Genomic DNA, 17,341 nt, shown 5'->3' on the forward strand with positions numbered 1-17,341 from the left:
TTTGTGAGTACACATCATTTTTGCATCTGGTTCCAGATGTAATGGACTCTGCAGTCTGAAAAACAGATCCTGTCATCCTGAAACTCTAAACGTCCTCTGCATATTAACTGTTGATGGTGTAAGCTCCACACTCTCGTCAAGTAAAGGGGAAGTTGATGACTTTGCACTGCCTGTAATATTGCATAATCCTTACATTGTGACCCTTTTTACTATGTGTTGGGTCATTTGCCTCCGACTGTTTTAATTTATGCCTGGGCCTTAAATCACTATTGAACATTACGGAGGCCAAGTGGTGCAAGCAATAACATGAATAATCCATTGGCAGTTCCTGTTAGACGGATGGAGAATGAGACCTCAATCACCATTATACTCAGGGGGAGTGAAACCAGGCGGTAGTCGCATTAGCCTTTCCCCCTAAAAACTGAATATTCTTTGCATATTGAAGCTGTAAACATCTATCTTACTGAGGGTGTTGCTTGAAGGTATTCAATAATATTGTATTCTCATTTTATGGGAGAAATAAATTGACCTCTAGTGTTTTTTGTGCAGGGCTTTGTTGTATCCACTCTGCATCATAATGCTGAGTTTCAGATGTAAAAGTTGCAAAGGGATCATTCCTTCTTGAAATACAGAAAACTCAATGCATTAAGCTATCTGCAAGAAAAGTGAATACATCCATCAGCTTCTTAGAAAAGGGGCCATTTTAAATTCATCATGCAGATCTATTGTCTATTCCAGGCACGTCTGTCAATCTGCCTGTGAAATGAAGAGCCAGAGGCTACTGACCCAGACACATCATCTCCTTTTGGGCCATCTAACAACACTTTCTGAAGACTTCACACTCACACAATAACATCCTATTTGCAGCTTGCTGCTGCCTTCTAAGACATGGATCATATTCGGAGTTTGTGTGGAGTGAGTGGGCAACATGTTTATGCAGAGTGGTTATGATAGCTGAAGCAAAAGACTTCATCAGAATACAAAAATGTAAGAACATTTCACGGTAAACCTTAAAGGAGGAATTTTCAAGTTCATTTTGGGTTACCTTTAGAAGAGGTTTTCATGCTTCAATGCTCATAAACCCATCTGTTTTGTCCAGTGTGGCGGCACTGTTTTCTCCCTCTGTCTGAGATGCTCTGTTTCAACTCCTGTGTCTTTACCCAGTCTGCTCTAAATGGTCAGCTCACACACGCATGAGTGAGAATCTCTCACCGTGTCTCCAGTCAGCTCTGTCGTGTTTTCAGCTTCCTGTTCACTTCACTTCTACTGTGAGTAAAGGCACAATTCTGCAAGTGTGACATGGTGACGCAGTGTGATGTCAAGAAGTCACGGAATTAAAGTCGCGACTGTTGACAAGGCGTTTCAGACACTTCAGGAACAGTGTTTTCTTTGGGAGAGGAGCTCCTGTTGACGCGTACTTTGGCCTTTTTAACTTTCAAGATCTTTTACATGCACAAGAAACTACACAACGAAGGAAATTAAAAAGCATAATAGGTGTCCTTTAAAGTAAATTCAGTCAAATAATTTCATCAGACCAGAATAAGGATTAGCCTTATTACAAAGGAAATTCCAAACCTTATCACATGCTTTGAAGCTGTGTTGCATTTAAAATAATGACTTTTTCAATTAAACCTTATCACAAGCACACAGACAGTATTTGAGATAGTACATAGGCACCATCAGAATGCTTTTCATAAAATATTTATTTCCCATTCATTTGAAATATATTTGAAAGGTCTATGCTGGCTTTTCAGTGAAACGTTAATATAACCGAAATGATTTTGTTTTGTTACAATTCTTGATTGCTCAAATCAATAGTGCAAATTTTTGATAAACCTGTCATCTAGGGGCAGATTTCCTGATACTAGCTGGTTTGATAGAAAACTAACTGCTCCCCGTTACCTTTGTTCCAGTTTTAGGAAAACCTGTTGATATTGGTAAATACTAAAATACAAAAACAACGTACAGTAAACAATGCTTTGAAAAGTCCCACACCACAGTATGTGAAACGAAAGGAAAGTGCTTCCTGACAGACATCCAACAATAATAAATACTGATCAGAATCTATAAGTTTAAATTATTCCTAATGAGCATTTGTTCCGTTCGGTAAAAAACAGGAAGAGAATTCATGGAGAACTGACAAGTACCTGAAAATAACAACCACATTTTTTCATGATATACTGCAGTGACAAAAACACTATTACAAAGCCTGAATGCAAAATTATATTAAAACAACTCTAATAAAATACTCTCAATAAGAACAGCATATTGAAGTACCATGCTGCATTTCTTTTTTCCCCAAAGACCTTTAACAATTGTACAAAGTGATGGCAGGTTCTGCAAAACAACAACATGATTGTTTGGACTACAGAAAGTGTCCCTCTCATCAGCTATTGACTATATCAGATCAGATCAGATTGCAAACCGTATAAATGTAGTGAATCTGACAAATTGATATCATTTCACTGTGTCCACATTAATCAGCAACTGAAAAGACAACAGACAGTGAACATCCGGAGGGACATCAGGCCGTTTTTCAAGGTAAAACAGCATATTTGATGACCCATTAGCTTCTGTTACAACAGCTAACGTTAGCATTCAACCACTTACTACTAACTGGAAAACATTTATTTAAGCCTGGAAGTGAAACACACTGGATGTAATCAAATGGTAATGTTAGCTAGTAGGTGGTTGAATGCTAACGTTAGCTAATGGGTCTTCAAATATGTAGTTTTACCTCAAAATATGGCTCAATTTCTCTCCAGATTTTCATTGTCCAATAACTTTTCAGTTTCTGTCTAATTCGGGAAGTGATGAAATGACAACAATCTGTCAGATTCTCGAGGTTTATACAATCTATATATAGTCCAAAATCTCAACAGGGCAAAGTGGATTTAGTGCATTTTCCACCACTGTGAGAACGCATCTGTGACCTGATTGTGTTCACTGGACAGAAATGTACAAACATTGGCTGTACTTAAAAAAAAAAAAAAAAAATCTGTTCCACAGATGACCCCTCCCTATTTCCACAGTCTTGATGTGCAGTTTGTAAACAGATGATTGTTCAGTGTTGACCTGAGTCTGTTAATCATCCAGCTCATTGTCTCCACAGGAGTGTCTTAAATCCAAATCACTAATCAGACACTAATCATGGAATGATATTAGAGCGATGTGCTGATCATCTTCTCAGTGTGGTGTCTTGTTGAACAGACGCGATGCTCTGTTTTAACTTCTTGGTAAACAGGTGACTGGCTCTTCCACAGTAGCTGTTTGTGGTGGTCTGTAGTGACGCTTCCAGTGGCAAAAGCAGTGAAGTCTCCATGTTCTCACCGAATGGGTGCTGCGATGAAGAGAAAAATGAGCAGGTATTATATTTCTGATTTTTGAGATCAGAATTTATTACATGTGGTGTTTCTCTAATGGCTGCGCACACGTACATTTCAGATACTCTCCTTCTGCTGACATTACTCAAGAAATACTCAAAACATGCTTTTAAAACAAAATCCAGCAGAAGTGTGTGTTTACACACCTGTTACATCGTATGAGAGCCATGAAAGGACATTAAGAACTGCATTCAAATCACATGAATTAAGTGCCACATTTATCACTGTCAGTTCAAGACAATAACAGTCTGCATTTGATTCATATTTGTCAATTCTGAGTGTGTTTGCATGATGAATATCTATCACCACAACTATACACGAATGGACTCAGTAAGGCGTGACAGCATTGGGGAGCTTGAGCTGCAGCTTTCCAGATCTGCTTCATTATTGTGTGCTTTTGTGTTACGAAGTGAACAGCAAAGATAAAACTTCCAGCTCTCCAGCTACTTAATATTTGCAGCCAGGGCTTTGGTCACATACAGTATGTAAATACACTTTGTACAGTGAATAATGCCGGCTATTTGTTTATATATTGAGGCGCACCACTCTTTTACTGCTCTTGTAAATAAGAAGAAATCACTATTTTACAGCATCTCATTTGACTCCGGTTTGGCCAAGCATTAGGTCACTCAAAGCACACTTTCTTTATTATCTTTCATATACTGCAGCAAGCAATAAAGCACCATTAACAGCCTCCTATCGATTTTTATGTGGATGCTGCTGGTGCGTTGTCCACACAGCCATCATGATGCCTCAAACTAGCATCAGCACTAAAAATTTTACAACTCTTCTGTGGGCTTGGCTGGGTAATGGTAGTGCCCTTTATTGCAAGCTCCTCTGCTGGCTGGGAGAGCCTGCCTTGGGAGCCGGGCTGACTAAGGAGCTCTTGGTGGGATGGAAATGAGAGTTTCCTCCAGAATTGCCTGCTCTAGGCTTTAGGATGCCGTCCTCAAAGGAGTGAGTGGGAACAAAGTAGGAGGGGGCCCGAGGAGCTGGAGCAACAGGAAGCGCAGATAAAAGCTTCAACAAAATATAGCTTAAAACAACAAAGGATGAGACGTTCTTCAGTAAGAGCAGGCTCTTTTTTTTCTAATGAGCTAATTGTATTACAAAGATCTGGATCTAACCGGGCGTGGAAATCTCCAGGCACCTTACGGTCTGATACCAAGAGCTACGATGCGGTTATAAAACGTCTATCAATGCAGAATTTTTAATTTCTATATTTTAAAACATAGCATATTTGTAATAATCCGTATCTAAAATAAACAGATGAATTTACTTCCATTATCTTTGCTCACACTCACAAAATATCAAGGAATAGCTAAGCTTAAAACGTAGACATGATGCACATGTTTATGTCGGTTATGATTCACCTTCTAATTGGTTCAGCTGTAAGGAAAGTACAGCCTGGTCTTAAAAAAATGTTACAGGTGATAACGGGTTTCGCATTTCTGACTATTGACTTTTCTGCACCAAGACATAATCTTTAAGAGAGAATCACGATGCGTCTACGAATAGATTTTTTTCCTCTACCTCTATATCTTACATTTATCTGCTTAATACAGGACTTGTTATGCTTACTAATGTCAAACCACAGCACTCCTATACGTCCTATAATCTGGTGGAGTCTAATATATGCTGTCTTGGATGCTGTATGTGTGTTTGTGCTGTCTGAGAGACTGATGGAGGCACGAGGGCCGAGTGCCCCATAATGAAGCCTGCTCGTTTACCTAATGGCTGAGAACATTGCCCGCACTGATAGTGGCCAGGCTGGGCCCTGTGGCGGTAATGGATGGAGACCAGCTAATGAAGCTTCCCTTGCTCCCCCGATTGCTGCCTGCATGTTGACCGGTGTGCTGAAATCAACACGAGCAGATCGAAGGCGAGCAACCAGCGCAAGCAGAGAGAGAGCTCTCCGGATGACTTGCTCGCTCGCTGATGACGGATGTGTAGTGGATTTTTAAGCTGTAAAAGCTGAAACGCATTTAGAGTAAATCTGACAGATGTCATACTTTTTAAATCCAAGTTCTTTCTTCATTTTCGAGTGCCAGCAATGCACTGGCAAGTGCTCCGAAGGGTGTCATTCCAACTTAAGGATGCTACAATTCTGATAATGTTTAGATTTCACAGAAGTTGTAAAAGAGACAGCCAGACTTCACCAGCTGTTCCAACAAAGTGAAATCAGGCCTTTGCACAAACCCAAGAGGAGGATATTAAAGGATGACGTTGATTCTATATTTTTCTTACCGTCAAAAAATCCACTGAAAAACTAAAACCAATAATGATTTTCTCCTGCTAACCACTGGCTGTATGTAAAGATGGATGACATGACAGCTCCCCAAAAGTGAAACCAAGCTGTAGAAGGGGTCACAAACCCCACCTCCACCATGTAAATAGGTGGGACAGCATCCAGACTAAAAGAAAGATGTTTTTATGTCTAGCTTTCATCATGCTGATGTATGTTAAAGTGTTCATTATTCTGATAAGTTAAACTGTAATTATGTTATTTGAGGCTATAAAAAGGGGGTCTGATTTTGTGATTGACAGCTGAACCCTGCTCACAACTGAGTCAGGCAGGCTTTTTTTTAAAGTGGAAAGGAAGTGGAAATATGTTGTCCATTTTTGAAACACTCTGTGTGTGTCAATTCTGATATATCTAATTTCTTCATTGTTGATTATTGTTGTCCCAAAACAACTGAAAGCACATCAATGAGAAATACAATTGTGCTGACTGACATGTTTCCTCCTTATGACGACCAAGAGCACTGTAGTTTATTTTGAGTCAGTCCCACAGACACCATCCTGCTACCGTAAAGACTAACTAAAGCACCAAGTCTGCAGCAGAAAATAGTAGATCAGATACACTATTTACTCCTTCTCCAGTAATATTTGCTAAATAACTACACAGCCCAGGTGTTTTAGGAAATTAATTAGTGTTTTTAAAACCTATTTTAGAAGATTTACGCTTTCATAGGGGAGGAATGGACTCAGCTGGGTGCCGCAGACAGGCTGGGGAAGTTAGAAAGTATTGAGAGACATAATAGCGCATTGTTGGTTTTGGTCTTTCCATTGGATTTGATTTGTGGACAGTTACAAAAACACCTTATCCTTTAACTGAGCATGTGTGTTTTCTTTCAACTGTAACTTTGTTACACTGAAAAGCAGCTATATTCAGAAGTAAAGACTGACATAATAAGCCTAGAAGTTCAGTTTTGGACAGATTTTTTCTTAATGATTCTTGTTTATAGCGGCACTGATACATTATGATGCTGATATTTTGACACTCCACAATTAGTCATGTTCTCAAAGAAATGTTAGAATTAATGCCTTAAATTATAAAATGCATCAACTCTGAAACAAACTTCATGAATTTTAGCCTTTTTGTTGACAACATCTCAAGTAGAGTGGGGCTGATTTGTGTGGTTCAGGAGAGCTAAGACAGGATGACGGAAATGTTTAACAGACTATTGATTAAGCACTGGTGGACGGAAGCATCCATGAGAGAAAAGCAATGGCCTGGAGTGCCTATTGATAATGTAATGACTAGTAAATGTTTCTCCAAATAGTCTAGTCTGCCTACACAACTGCCCTCTAAAGAAACAGAAGCACCCGAGAGAAAGTCTATAAAAATGATCACTCCTCACTGGAATAAACAAAGCTTTTCAAACCTTAGTTTGCCTTGCATTAGGTTTTCCAGTTGGCTGATGCTGGAATACTCACAACAAAAACTTTTGGAAGAATAAATATACTCTATTCTATTCAGAAACATTTGGCAAAATATGGTGACTATTAACAAATAAGAACCCTTGAGTAAAGACACATTTCTGACTTTACTGTAGAGGCTCAGAGAAACCACAGATTTTCGGTGAAAGAGGCTGGCTCTACCTTTTGGATGGCCTCGTAGACAGCTCGAAATGCTGGCTGCTTGTCATCATGGTAAACTCCCCTGTTACCATGGAGAATGAAAACGCCTTCTTGCTCAGCCTGTTGACAGTTGCTGCCATAGATGCAGTGGTCTGGACGGTAGTTCCACTGGCAGGGGAACACATACAGGCTTTCTGTAACAGAGCAAGAGGCATGGTTGGGTTGATGGTAAATGAAAGAACAATCATCTACAGTGAAGCCTTGTTTGTCTCATACATAACATACCATTCCTGACTACAATATTGCTGTATGTCACAGACCTGGGTTGTGGTGAAATATGATGTTAAGAAGGTCCTGGTCACCCCACGTGATATTGAGTTTATACTTTTGGAGAAGGGGCATCAGAATTTCCTCCCATCGCAGTGCAACTGTTGTCATGTCATTCTAGAAGGAAAAACACAACATTCACAAGAGGATTCATGTAATTTGTATTAGGAAACCATAAACCTGCAAATTTTGGAAAAAATTATGCCTTTGTCACTACGTTACATCAACTTACAGAAACGGTTGTCTCCCACTTGAGTATGCTCATTGTGATGGTTTAGAAAGAATTACAAGAGTGACCTCAGCTGGTGAATATTGGTGGTGCAGCTACTCAACTATTTAACCATGTCTAAATCTCACACATCTCTACATGTTTCAGTCATTAACCAAGTGTAAAGATGTTTGTATTTAATATGACAGCAGTATCAGTCCATAGATGTTTATTATTCTTTACAATGTTGTTGATTGACATGATCTACCAACACTGACATGGCCCAAATTAAATGTTTAGTTATGTTTCCATCAGCACTGTGCCATGCTTGTCTCAAACATTTCTGTGGAACTGTGAAAAAAATAAGACCTTAATAAATATCTTTTACATGTTGGATCTTTCTCACAAGGGGCATTAAGTTATAGTGTATTATAAAAGGGCAAGATGAAGTACACTTCTTTTTAGCACATGGCAACAGCCTGACAGTAGTTAAAATACCGCAAAGACCCACATAAGAAAAAGAAAAATCTACCAAAACAATACCTTAAAAAATTTCTCCCTAAGGCGTGTCATGTTCATGAGCATGACCCCTGAGTTGATGCCCGTTTTGCCGTAGTAAGGGTGGCGGGCAAAACGGTTGTACCAGCCGATGCGTGGCTCCTCGTGCTCTGGAGCCATGGCAGCTAATTGGCTCGAATTGAACTGAGAAAGGAGGGCCCAGATGTCCTCTACCGGCCGCAGAAAAAGGATATCTGTGTCTACATAAAGCAAAGAATCCACCTCCTTCAGGATCAGCTGGAAAACAGAGCACGAAGAACTTATGAGCACATTTTTCAAAAGTTTAATTGTTACAAGTTATACGGATGATGGATGACTCTAGACCTACCGGCAGGAAGAGCCTCTGAGAGGCACAAGGTTTGAAGAGCTTTTTCCACTCCTTAGCATTCTCCTTGGGAAAAGTAATCGGGTAGATGGTGAAGTTAAATTTGGTCTGAACTGTCCTGGGCCAGGAGTCCAGCTTTAAGAAAAGATAAGCACAAAGAAAAAATATTAACAATATCTACATCCAAGTTTTTAACTTAAAAAAAAAACAAAAAATGGGATAAATGCTGTATCAAACTAAGTCTTTACTGTAAAAACATGCCTGAAACTGTGGAAAACCAGAAAATGAATACACTGGTACATGAAAGTTCTGGTGTTGTTGGGGAAGGTACTCACAGCATTTCTGAAGCTGTCATGTAGCTCATCTTCAGCAAAGATGTAAAAGTGCAGAGGCTCTTTGCTTAAGAGAACAGCAGACTTCAACATGGTGAGAGTCTCCTCTAGCCGGGGGCCACAGGCCACCACAGCCAGATGACTTCTCCCATCACTGTGTTCCTTGACTGCTGAGCCTGACTTCTCTCTAAGAGCCAAGACAAAGCAAAATGAATCAGTAACCAACACTCGCTTTTATTCTTACAACAACATGGATACATTGACAAGTGCAGGAAAGAATAAAGTAAAGAAGATATCAGCAGGCTCAGTGTCTGGTACTCAGCCCTGTAGGGTCAGAACTGTCATTAGGTTTAATGAAAAGATGTAGAAGAGGACGATCACTCATGCTTCATGCTGCCTCCAAGCGCTCCTTGTAAACTATTACTTTTTAAATCATGAATATGACCATTTTGACCAAAAAAATCTGTTTATTGCGTCTAATCTGATTATGCCAGCACAGGTTAAACTTTCAGACTCAAGACAGCCCCGAGACCTCTAACATCATTCTCCGCCCATGGGTGCGTTACTGTATGCAGGATAAGAGGTCGTAAAAAAGTTAGAAGATTCTGGCATGTTTAATTGTATATATGTGAATGTCGATCTATGAGAAGTATAACAGACATTCAAGGTTAAAATATACTGTGAAACACAGTATTTTTTCTTCTAATTGATTTTTGAGAAGTCAAGAGTAGTCACAAGGTTCACTGTGAATGCAGCGACAGGTCCATCATTTACTGTGAACTGTGGACTTGGGAAGGAGGTGAAAGTTTTAAGATGAAGTCAACTGATTATTAAAAAGCAGAGGTATCTTTTTTATAGAGATGCACAAAATCAGTCATACCTAAGAGGTGATTCCAATAAGCAGTTCACTCCACAAACATCAGCAGGCAGTCTCCAATATGGATTCCAGTAAGAAACTGACACTGATTTACACCTGACAGAATAAAAACATGATCTTTTGGATCCTCAACGTTGAATTAATCTTTTGGAAAAACATGTTTTGGGATTATGGTTACTTGTTAGATCTGTCCTGAAATGCCTCCTACAGTTAGTTGTTTAACAGATGGCGGTCCTTTAAATCCAGCTAAAAGCTAATGAGGCACAGAATTACTCAGGTTAGCAGTAACGTTAATGGTTAATCAATTATCTAGCTTAATACAGTAGACTGCTAACAGGTGGTAGCTAAAAGATTTGGACAAGATAGCATTAACACATTTGAACACACAACATTTTAAACAATGGACAAATAAAACGCATATTATATTATATATGTGCATTAAATTACATGTATCCAGCTATGATTAAATTCAGCCCGGTAGCTAACATAAGCTAACATTAGCTTGTCATTTTGGTCCGACATTACAGCCTCACTAAACTTCATAGCAACTTCAAATGAGGCTAAAGCTAACTGCTAGGTCACATAACTAATGTGCTCAGTCGTAGAATGAAATTAATGCTATGTGACAGATAAACTAGCTGGCTAAGCTACCTGTCAAGCCCTTCGCGGTCTCGGAGGCCTGCCAGTCCTGGGCGTTTCCTGAGAAGGTGCCCGCTGTCATGACCGCTCCTGTCGGGTATCCCCTGCTCTCTCAGGCTCCAGTCGTCTCCCTCCTCCAAGGTGGAGGCTAGTTGATTGCACACATACAACAGTGAAAAGAAGGTGAAAACCGTGCACAGGAGAAATGCGTGGAGATAGCATCGCATTTTGTGTTTCGAGTTTTATGCGCTAACTTAACATGTTTGTCGATCTGAGCTAACGTGACCATCTGATGCCACAGCTAAGTCATCTATCTCATAAATCAAGTCAGAAAGTAAGCCGGAGAGCACAGTTGGTGTTTACAGTTCACCGCCCCACCCATTTCTATAACACGTGCTGGGTTTTGATCCACCATCTGTCACTACTACAGTGTGTACACAGCTGACAGCTAGTTAATCCCTTAAGTTACTCACTACTCAAGTAACTTTAGCTAAGTACCTTTGTCCTCTAACTCAAGTTGTAATTTTGATTGATTTGAAAAGTACTTTTACTTAAATGCGGCTACTCTCCCCACCTCTGTAGGTAGATAATAATCAGCAGGACTTTATGTACCAAACATGAATATATCACTGGATTATAATTACAAATGTGTATGCAGCACTTTAATGTTGGAGCTATTGATGGTTAAATCTATAACAATGCATTTTATCCCAAAAGTGGCCGTGATTTCTTTGTAAAGTCTTAATTTACATCAGAGGTAGACCGATTATCTGGGTCGATATTCAGCATTTTTCAGATTATTGGTAGCGATGACGTATTTTTGTAGTTTGCATCACCCCGGTTCCTGCATCAAAAAGCCTATGGGACACGTTTTTTATAAATTGATCAACCAACAAGTTGTAAAGTCAGTTCCAATGAAAGTCAGCCTGTAAAGACGGACTAGTGAGCAGATGACCCTCAGTGTTCGGTGTGATGATGTTTATTGTCCGTGACAACATCTGTAGTCTCATTTAGCCACCTGTTAGCAACCGCCGTTTTTAAGACATGTAAGCGCTTTATAATTAGATTGCGGGACATTTAATGATGCAACATGTAAATATCTAGAGCCTGTGGTAACCACAGACCTTATTTTAGACATATAACTGAAAATCTATTCAAAATACTGAGACTTTGAGACGAGGGAACCAGATGTGCAAAAATGCTAACTGATTTCTGGGTTTTAGGACTACAAACTAGTTGAATAAATGTTATGGAGAGGTTTAGGTTTATTCCATCATTGGTTGCTTGAAATTTTGACACAAAGAGTTTCATTTTTACTGCAAATGAAGATTGGTCCAAAATATCTGTTTCCTGTCTCCTTGATTTCTAATAATCGTTATCAGCCCTGAAAATGCCACATTGGTCAACCCAATATCTGGCTGTAAAAAAATGTAATGAAGTAAAAAATGCAATATAAAGTAGCAGGTGGAAAACTCAAGTACATCATAGCTGTATGTTGAATATATGTGAGTAAATATAAAAGTTACTTTCCGCAAGGGCTGCACAATTAATCGAATATCATCAAAATCACAGTGTGACCAAGCGCAATATGTAAATTGCAGAAGCTACAATTTTTTGATTAAGGTCAAATGTGTGATCAAAAAGCACTATACTGAAGTACTACAGTACTGCAGAGATGCCCTGGCCTACAACCCAACATGTCACATTGTCATGATTTTAATAGTTTTTTAGTAAAAATGAAAATTGTGATTTAAAGATAATCGTTCCAACTAATCGTGTAAACTATAACAATCATAATATCTGTCAAAATAATCATACTACCATATTTTCTATCATATCCTGCAGCCCTACTTTCCACCACTGTTGTAAGGAAGCATACAGTATAGTGAAGAATGTGCACATAAGTAACTGATTTAGTAATTTAAATGCCAAGACTTTTGTCTTTTCATGTCATTCCTTGTTGGAACATAACAGTCATGATGTGAAAAAAGACAAATCCAAAAAAACAATCCATTAACTATAGAGATGTTAAAACAAATCATTTGTAAACACACCTTGTGTCTTACAAACTGTTTGTTCACAATAAATAAATAAATAAATAAATAAATAAATAAAAACATAAAAGTATCTACAACTTATTTTATTCAACATTATTTTACAATATAAACCATTCTATTGTTTAAATCATGCTTAACTCTACCAAGTGAAGGAGAAGCATAGTTAGAATAATTATTCAATAATTTTACTCAAATGTTAGACAGTAAAACAATTAACGGCATCTATTGGCATAAAATGAGAGCTGTAACCGACAGTGTTATGATTGACTGATGATGGCATGGAAATAATGCTAAAAAAAATGTTATCATGAACGTAGGATGCCATTAAGTGCAAATAACGATAACAAAATTCAAGGATAAACTACAATTCTGAGATGACTTCTTCATATTTTCTTTCGTAATGTGTCATTTCTTCTGTGCAGCAATGGCCTGTGCGGTGTGACGCTGATGTAACACTGAAGTGTTAAAACACATGTGGCACAGTTCCACATCCGGGATTTAATGCTACAGTTCCTCTTTTCAGTTCATCACGACAGATCCTGCTGCAGCAGTCCTTTGAGTTGAGCATACAGCATACGTCCCGACTCCTGAAATCTTTACCATCATGGGAAGGCAGTGAAAGGTACAACCCCGAGTAGAAGTGAATGCTATCATATTGGCATTTATAGTATTATTAAAGAAACGTGCATGTTGAAGTTTAATCTCTGGTCGAGGCTGTTGAGAGTGCAGAAAAACAGGTTGTGCAGACTGGAAGTGTGAAGGTTAGTGAGTCTTTCCGTTAACCAATGAGCCTTCCCCGTGAGGTCAGGAGCATCTTGAGACGACTCATTCAGTGTTTTCAGAACTCGAGCCACTCTGACTGTGTTGGTCTGCTGAGGCAGCGCTTGGTGGAGTGGACATGGGTTTGGCTTTCTCCTTAAAGTCTGTGATTATTACAGTTAAGTCTCCAACTGTGACCTCTAGATGCTGGGCGCTGCTCCTGTCGATGTTTTTTAACCTGGGCCTGGAGAAGACAAGCAGACAGACACAAGATTCGAAAACTGCTTGGAGGGACACTAAACATTTCAGTGGTTGCAAAACCCAAAGCCCCCTGAATCTGATGAATTCATTACCTCAACTTTTTATGGCTTTTCTTTTTCAGCGATGGATCTTTATCACTTTTGTCTTTCTCCGATTTTTCTTTCTTGTCCTTTTTGGGGTGTGTGGATGGTGCAAATTGCTGATTTACTTGCTGTGCAACCAGCTGAGAAACAGGCCGTGGTTTTCTGAAAAACATGAAAAAAAAGTTATTGGACTTGAGTTACATTCATACCTGAAGGACTGTGTAACTATTTCATGAATCCAGTAGCAGGGGGTTTACAATTACTTTCTCCTTTTGATTCAGTAGCACTGGTGAGAGGTATCAGACTGACTCCTGTTGGTTTTGGTTCAGAGCTCTCCATAATCAAACGTACAGTTCAGTGGATATAGTGAAGTCTATGTTAATTCAGGACTTCTCTGCTCGTTTGTACAGGATCTTTTGAGGAATGCACAACTCCCCTGTGCAGCCACAAATTAGCAAATAAAAGGTTTTTTGTGAAATCCTTCCCAGCAGATGGGAACGATTTTTTTACACCAAAATCTTTTGTGAAGTGATAAAGATACTTTCCAGCGATTCATCAATTTCATATGGTCAACATGTACCAGTATAAGCAATAATCACTTCACAAAATAATGTGGTATAATGTGTATAGGGTTACTCTCAGTTACATCTTTATGAACACCTTTATGAAGGGTCTCATGTTAGCATTTAAAGAGGTGCTGATTCAACTCTATGGTAGTTCTGGTGGCTGATTGTGATACTATTGATTCTACAGTTTTATACTGAGGGGTGTTTCTAATATTTAGTCTACCCTAACATCAATGATATAAATAAGTTGGACAAGATATTAAAAACAAACTTGGTATAATGCTATAATACAATACACAGCACTACAGATGGCAAAGAGCCGCCTGGCTCTCGCTGCCGGGGACAGACGCTGTTTTCTTGGCGGAAGTGTGACGAAGAGTCAGAAGAGCAGACGGGATGACAGCGACTTTTCCATCTATAAGTTCTGCATTTTTTCCCTCTGAACGGCGTCAAAACGGCACAACCCTGTCCCGCGCTGCCGGCTTACCCTTACACACAGACGTCGATTTTCCTCTATTGCCGTTTGTAACTACCTCTACTGGCGGATTCCACCTCTGTAACTTTGACTCAGACACTGAGGCGGAATAACAGCACAATATTCCCTCCTTGAAAAGGGAGTGTGAATGGTCCCCAAGCTCCCAGTCCGAGCTAGCTACAGTTAGCAGCAGTTAGCGGGTACTCTGGTGATTAAAATACCCCTATTTGTTTCGAGTATGAATTTCACAGGTGGCCTATAGAGTGGTGTAGCGATGATGTATTTTTGTAGGCTTACCTTGACGTTAGCATCGCCCTGGTTCCCTCGTCAAAAAGCTTATGGGATTTTTTTTTTTTTGATTTTTGAATTTCACTAAATTGCCCCATGGCAAACTAAACTTTATTATACTTAAAAGAATTGTTCAGCAAGAAAATCTTCACAGATGAACACCACTTTTGTGATTTTCAAAGCGTAAATTATTTCGCTAGAGGTAAAAAGCTACTGCTAGGCTATAAACAGACTACAAGTCACCACCACTAAGCGTCTTACTACACTATTACTATACACGTTTTCTGTAAACTGATCAACCTACAAGTCGTAAAGTCAGAGTTAGAATAGCTTGCAACTAAAGTCGGCCTGTAAAGGCGGACTCCCGAGTAGATGAGTTTCCATGTTGGGCGTGATGACGTTAAATGTCCCTGACAACATCTTTAGCCTCATTTAGCCACTTGTTAGCAACTGCCATTTTTAAGACACATAAGCACTTTATAATTAAACTGTGGGACATTTAATGATGGGTTTTATGTTGTAGAATAAAAACGTGTAAATATCTTAAGCCTGTGGTAACCACAGACCATATTTCTGGCATATAACCGAAAATCAATTAGAAAGCCTGATAGACTTTGAGATGAGGGAACCGGATGTGCAAACCAGACCACTCTATTCTTACATACTGCACCTTTAAATCCTATACTCCCAAAGCCTCCAAAGGCCAGGAATGAAACTGTAGAGTGGCTAAATCCTTGATCAATGTTTAGTTTCTTTATCGAGGACCCACAAAACTACAAAATGTCCACAAAGTTGAATCAACAAAAAACAATAACCCTTGATGAAGCCAGGATTTAACCCTGCCTCTACTTTATGTATCGTGCAGCTGACATTGAGATAGTTCTGTGTGTGCTGTGATTGTTAAAACAAATTAACAGCCACAGTGATTCGTACCGAGTTGACGTCCCCTTCCTGACATCACACATCAAGCACTTGAACGCCTCAGCGCTGTTCTTGAACGTGCAGACGCTACAGTCCCAGTACCCGTCATCGGAGGAGGGCTTCGACTGCCGCTTCGGCCTTCAGACAAAAACAAAACAAAAACACTGTCACAACGGCACGTTTTCAACGATTGTAAAGAAACCCTGTTAGATAAAGATTTCCAGAGCAGGAAAGAGAGGACTCTGAAAGATATGTTCCGCTCAGAGGTCGCTGCGGATCAGGGAGCTTTCGGTTTACACAGGCGGCTGCCCCGGATTGAAGCAGCAGCCAGCCGCCATGAACACTTCAGTGAAACGGCTTCATCCATTGAGCCAGCTTTCTGTTAGCGAACGGCCCGATAAAGTCTTCATTCAAAGGCGCCGGCGACAGTTTTTACCTTGTGGGGCTCTTCTTGTCTCCCATTTTGAGAAACTTGGACTCAGCGGAGTTGAGAAGGAGCAGTGTTACAGGTGAAAACACGCATTTAGCTGCTACTCAGCTGTCGTGGAAACTCCTGTCGAAGGACGGACACGTGACGCGGCTTCACCCAATCACCTTTAATGTAATCACAACAGAGGCGGCCGTGAATGTGACACAACGAGCGTTAAAGGCGCTTTGTACGTCCGCAGCATGGCATCAGACAGCACAGGTCCCCTGAGGACTGGGGAAGGATCAATGCACACACATGCAGTTTATACATCTACCAATTCATCCACATATGGAGGACGAGTTGTGACATGTGCATAGAGATTTATGGGCAGTTTCTTTGTTGTTTGATTGAGGACTCGATTAAATGCATGTTTACTCAAGTACTATACAAGATACAAGATTTAAAGTAAAAAAAAGTGAACTTTACCTGTGTATTCCTATGTTTGCAAGATTTTAATGTAAAAAAAAGTTTACTTCACCTGTGTATTTTTCTATTTTACTAGATTTTAAAGTAAAAACGTGTACTTTACTTGTGTATTTCTATTTTACTAGATTTTAAAGTAAAAAAAAAAAAAAAGCCCAGAAACATAGGCTAACCTACTATATTTATTATATGCCTCTGAACTGTGTCACATTATATTTGGGGATCAAAAATATTCAAAAAACAGAAAACAAACACGATAAATAATACAATATTATAAGATAATAATACAAACTCTGAACTATTTATTTGATATGTTTCTATTATAAAATAAGTCGGGAATAGGTCTGTTCGAAGCTAGGAAGGTGGCTACTTAAAGACTTCTGAAAACATAAACGAAGTAAAAGTTTGTTTATTCTGCTTATTCAGTCATGAAAATCAATCATGATGTTTTTCTTCCCCTTTCATCTCTTTCTCTTCTCTTTAAATGTATTCCCCAAAACTGCTTGAAATATACAACATGAATTAT

At 39.3% G+C, this 17,341-nt stretch overlaps 2 protein-coding genes across 4 annotated transcripts; both read right to left on the reverse strand.

Annotated features, from left to right (window-relative positions):
• Window positions 1-1,685: 1,685 nt before the first annotated feature.
• On the reverse strand, window positions 1,686-10,852 carry LOC141001629 (glucoside xylosyltransferase 1-like). 2 transcript variants are annotated; one of them, XM_073472767.1, is made up of 8 exons: window positions 10,526-10,852; window positions 9,878-9,970; window positions 9,001-9,184; window positions 8,669-8,800; window positions 8,326-8,577; window positions 7,568-7,691; window positions 7,269-7,441; window positions 1,686-3,340 (listed from the first exon to the last, which is right to left on the reverse strand). In XM_073472767.1, the coding sequence occupies exons 1-8, from the start codon at window positions 10,738-10,740 to the stop codon at window positions 3,179-3,181; spliced, it is 1,335 nt and encodes a 444-aa protein (XP_073328868.1). In that variant the 5' UTR covers window positions 10,741-10,852; the 3' UTR covers window positions 1,686-3,178. The 2 variants fall into 2 exon arrangements, with proteins under 2 accessions (XP_073328868.1, XP_073328869.1); XM_073472768.1 differs by lacking the exon at window positions 9,878-9,970.
• Window positions 10,853-12,637: 1,785 nt separating this feature from the next.
• LOC141000563 (YY1-associated factor 2-like) lies at window positions 12,638-16,498 on the reverse strand. Of its 2 annotated transcripts, XM_073471294.1 has the most exons (4): window positions 16,360-16,498; window positions 15,936-16,061; window positions 13,683-13,835; window positions 12,638-13,573 (listed from the first exon to the last, which is right to left on the reverse strand). In XM_073471294.1, the coding sequence occupies exons 1-4, from the start codon at window positions 16,383-16,385 to the stop codon at window positions 13,396-13,398; spliced, it is 483 nt and encodes a 160-aa protein (XP_073327395.1). In that variant the 5' UTR covers window positions 16,386-16,498; the 3' UTR covers window positions 12,638-13,395. The 2 variants fall into 2 exon arrangements, with proteins under 2 accessions (XP_073327395.1, XP_073327396.1); XM_073471295.1 differs by lacking the exon at window positions 15,936-16,061.
• Window positions 16,499-17,341: the final 843 nt, after the last annotated feature.

Source organism: Pagrus major, chromosome 8, assembly GCF_040436345.1.
Source record: "Pagrus major chromosome 8, Pma_NU_1.0".
In the NCBI taxonomy this organism is placed as follows: Eukaryota; Metazoa; Chordata; class Actinopteri; order Spariformes; family Sparidae; genus Pagrus; species Pagrus major.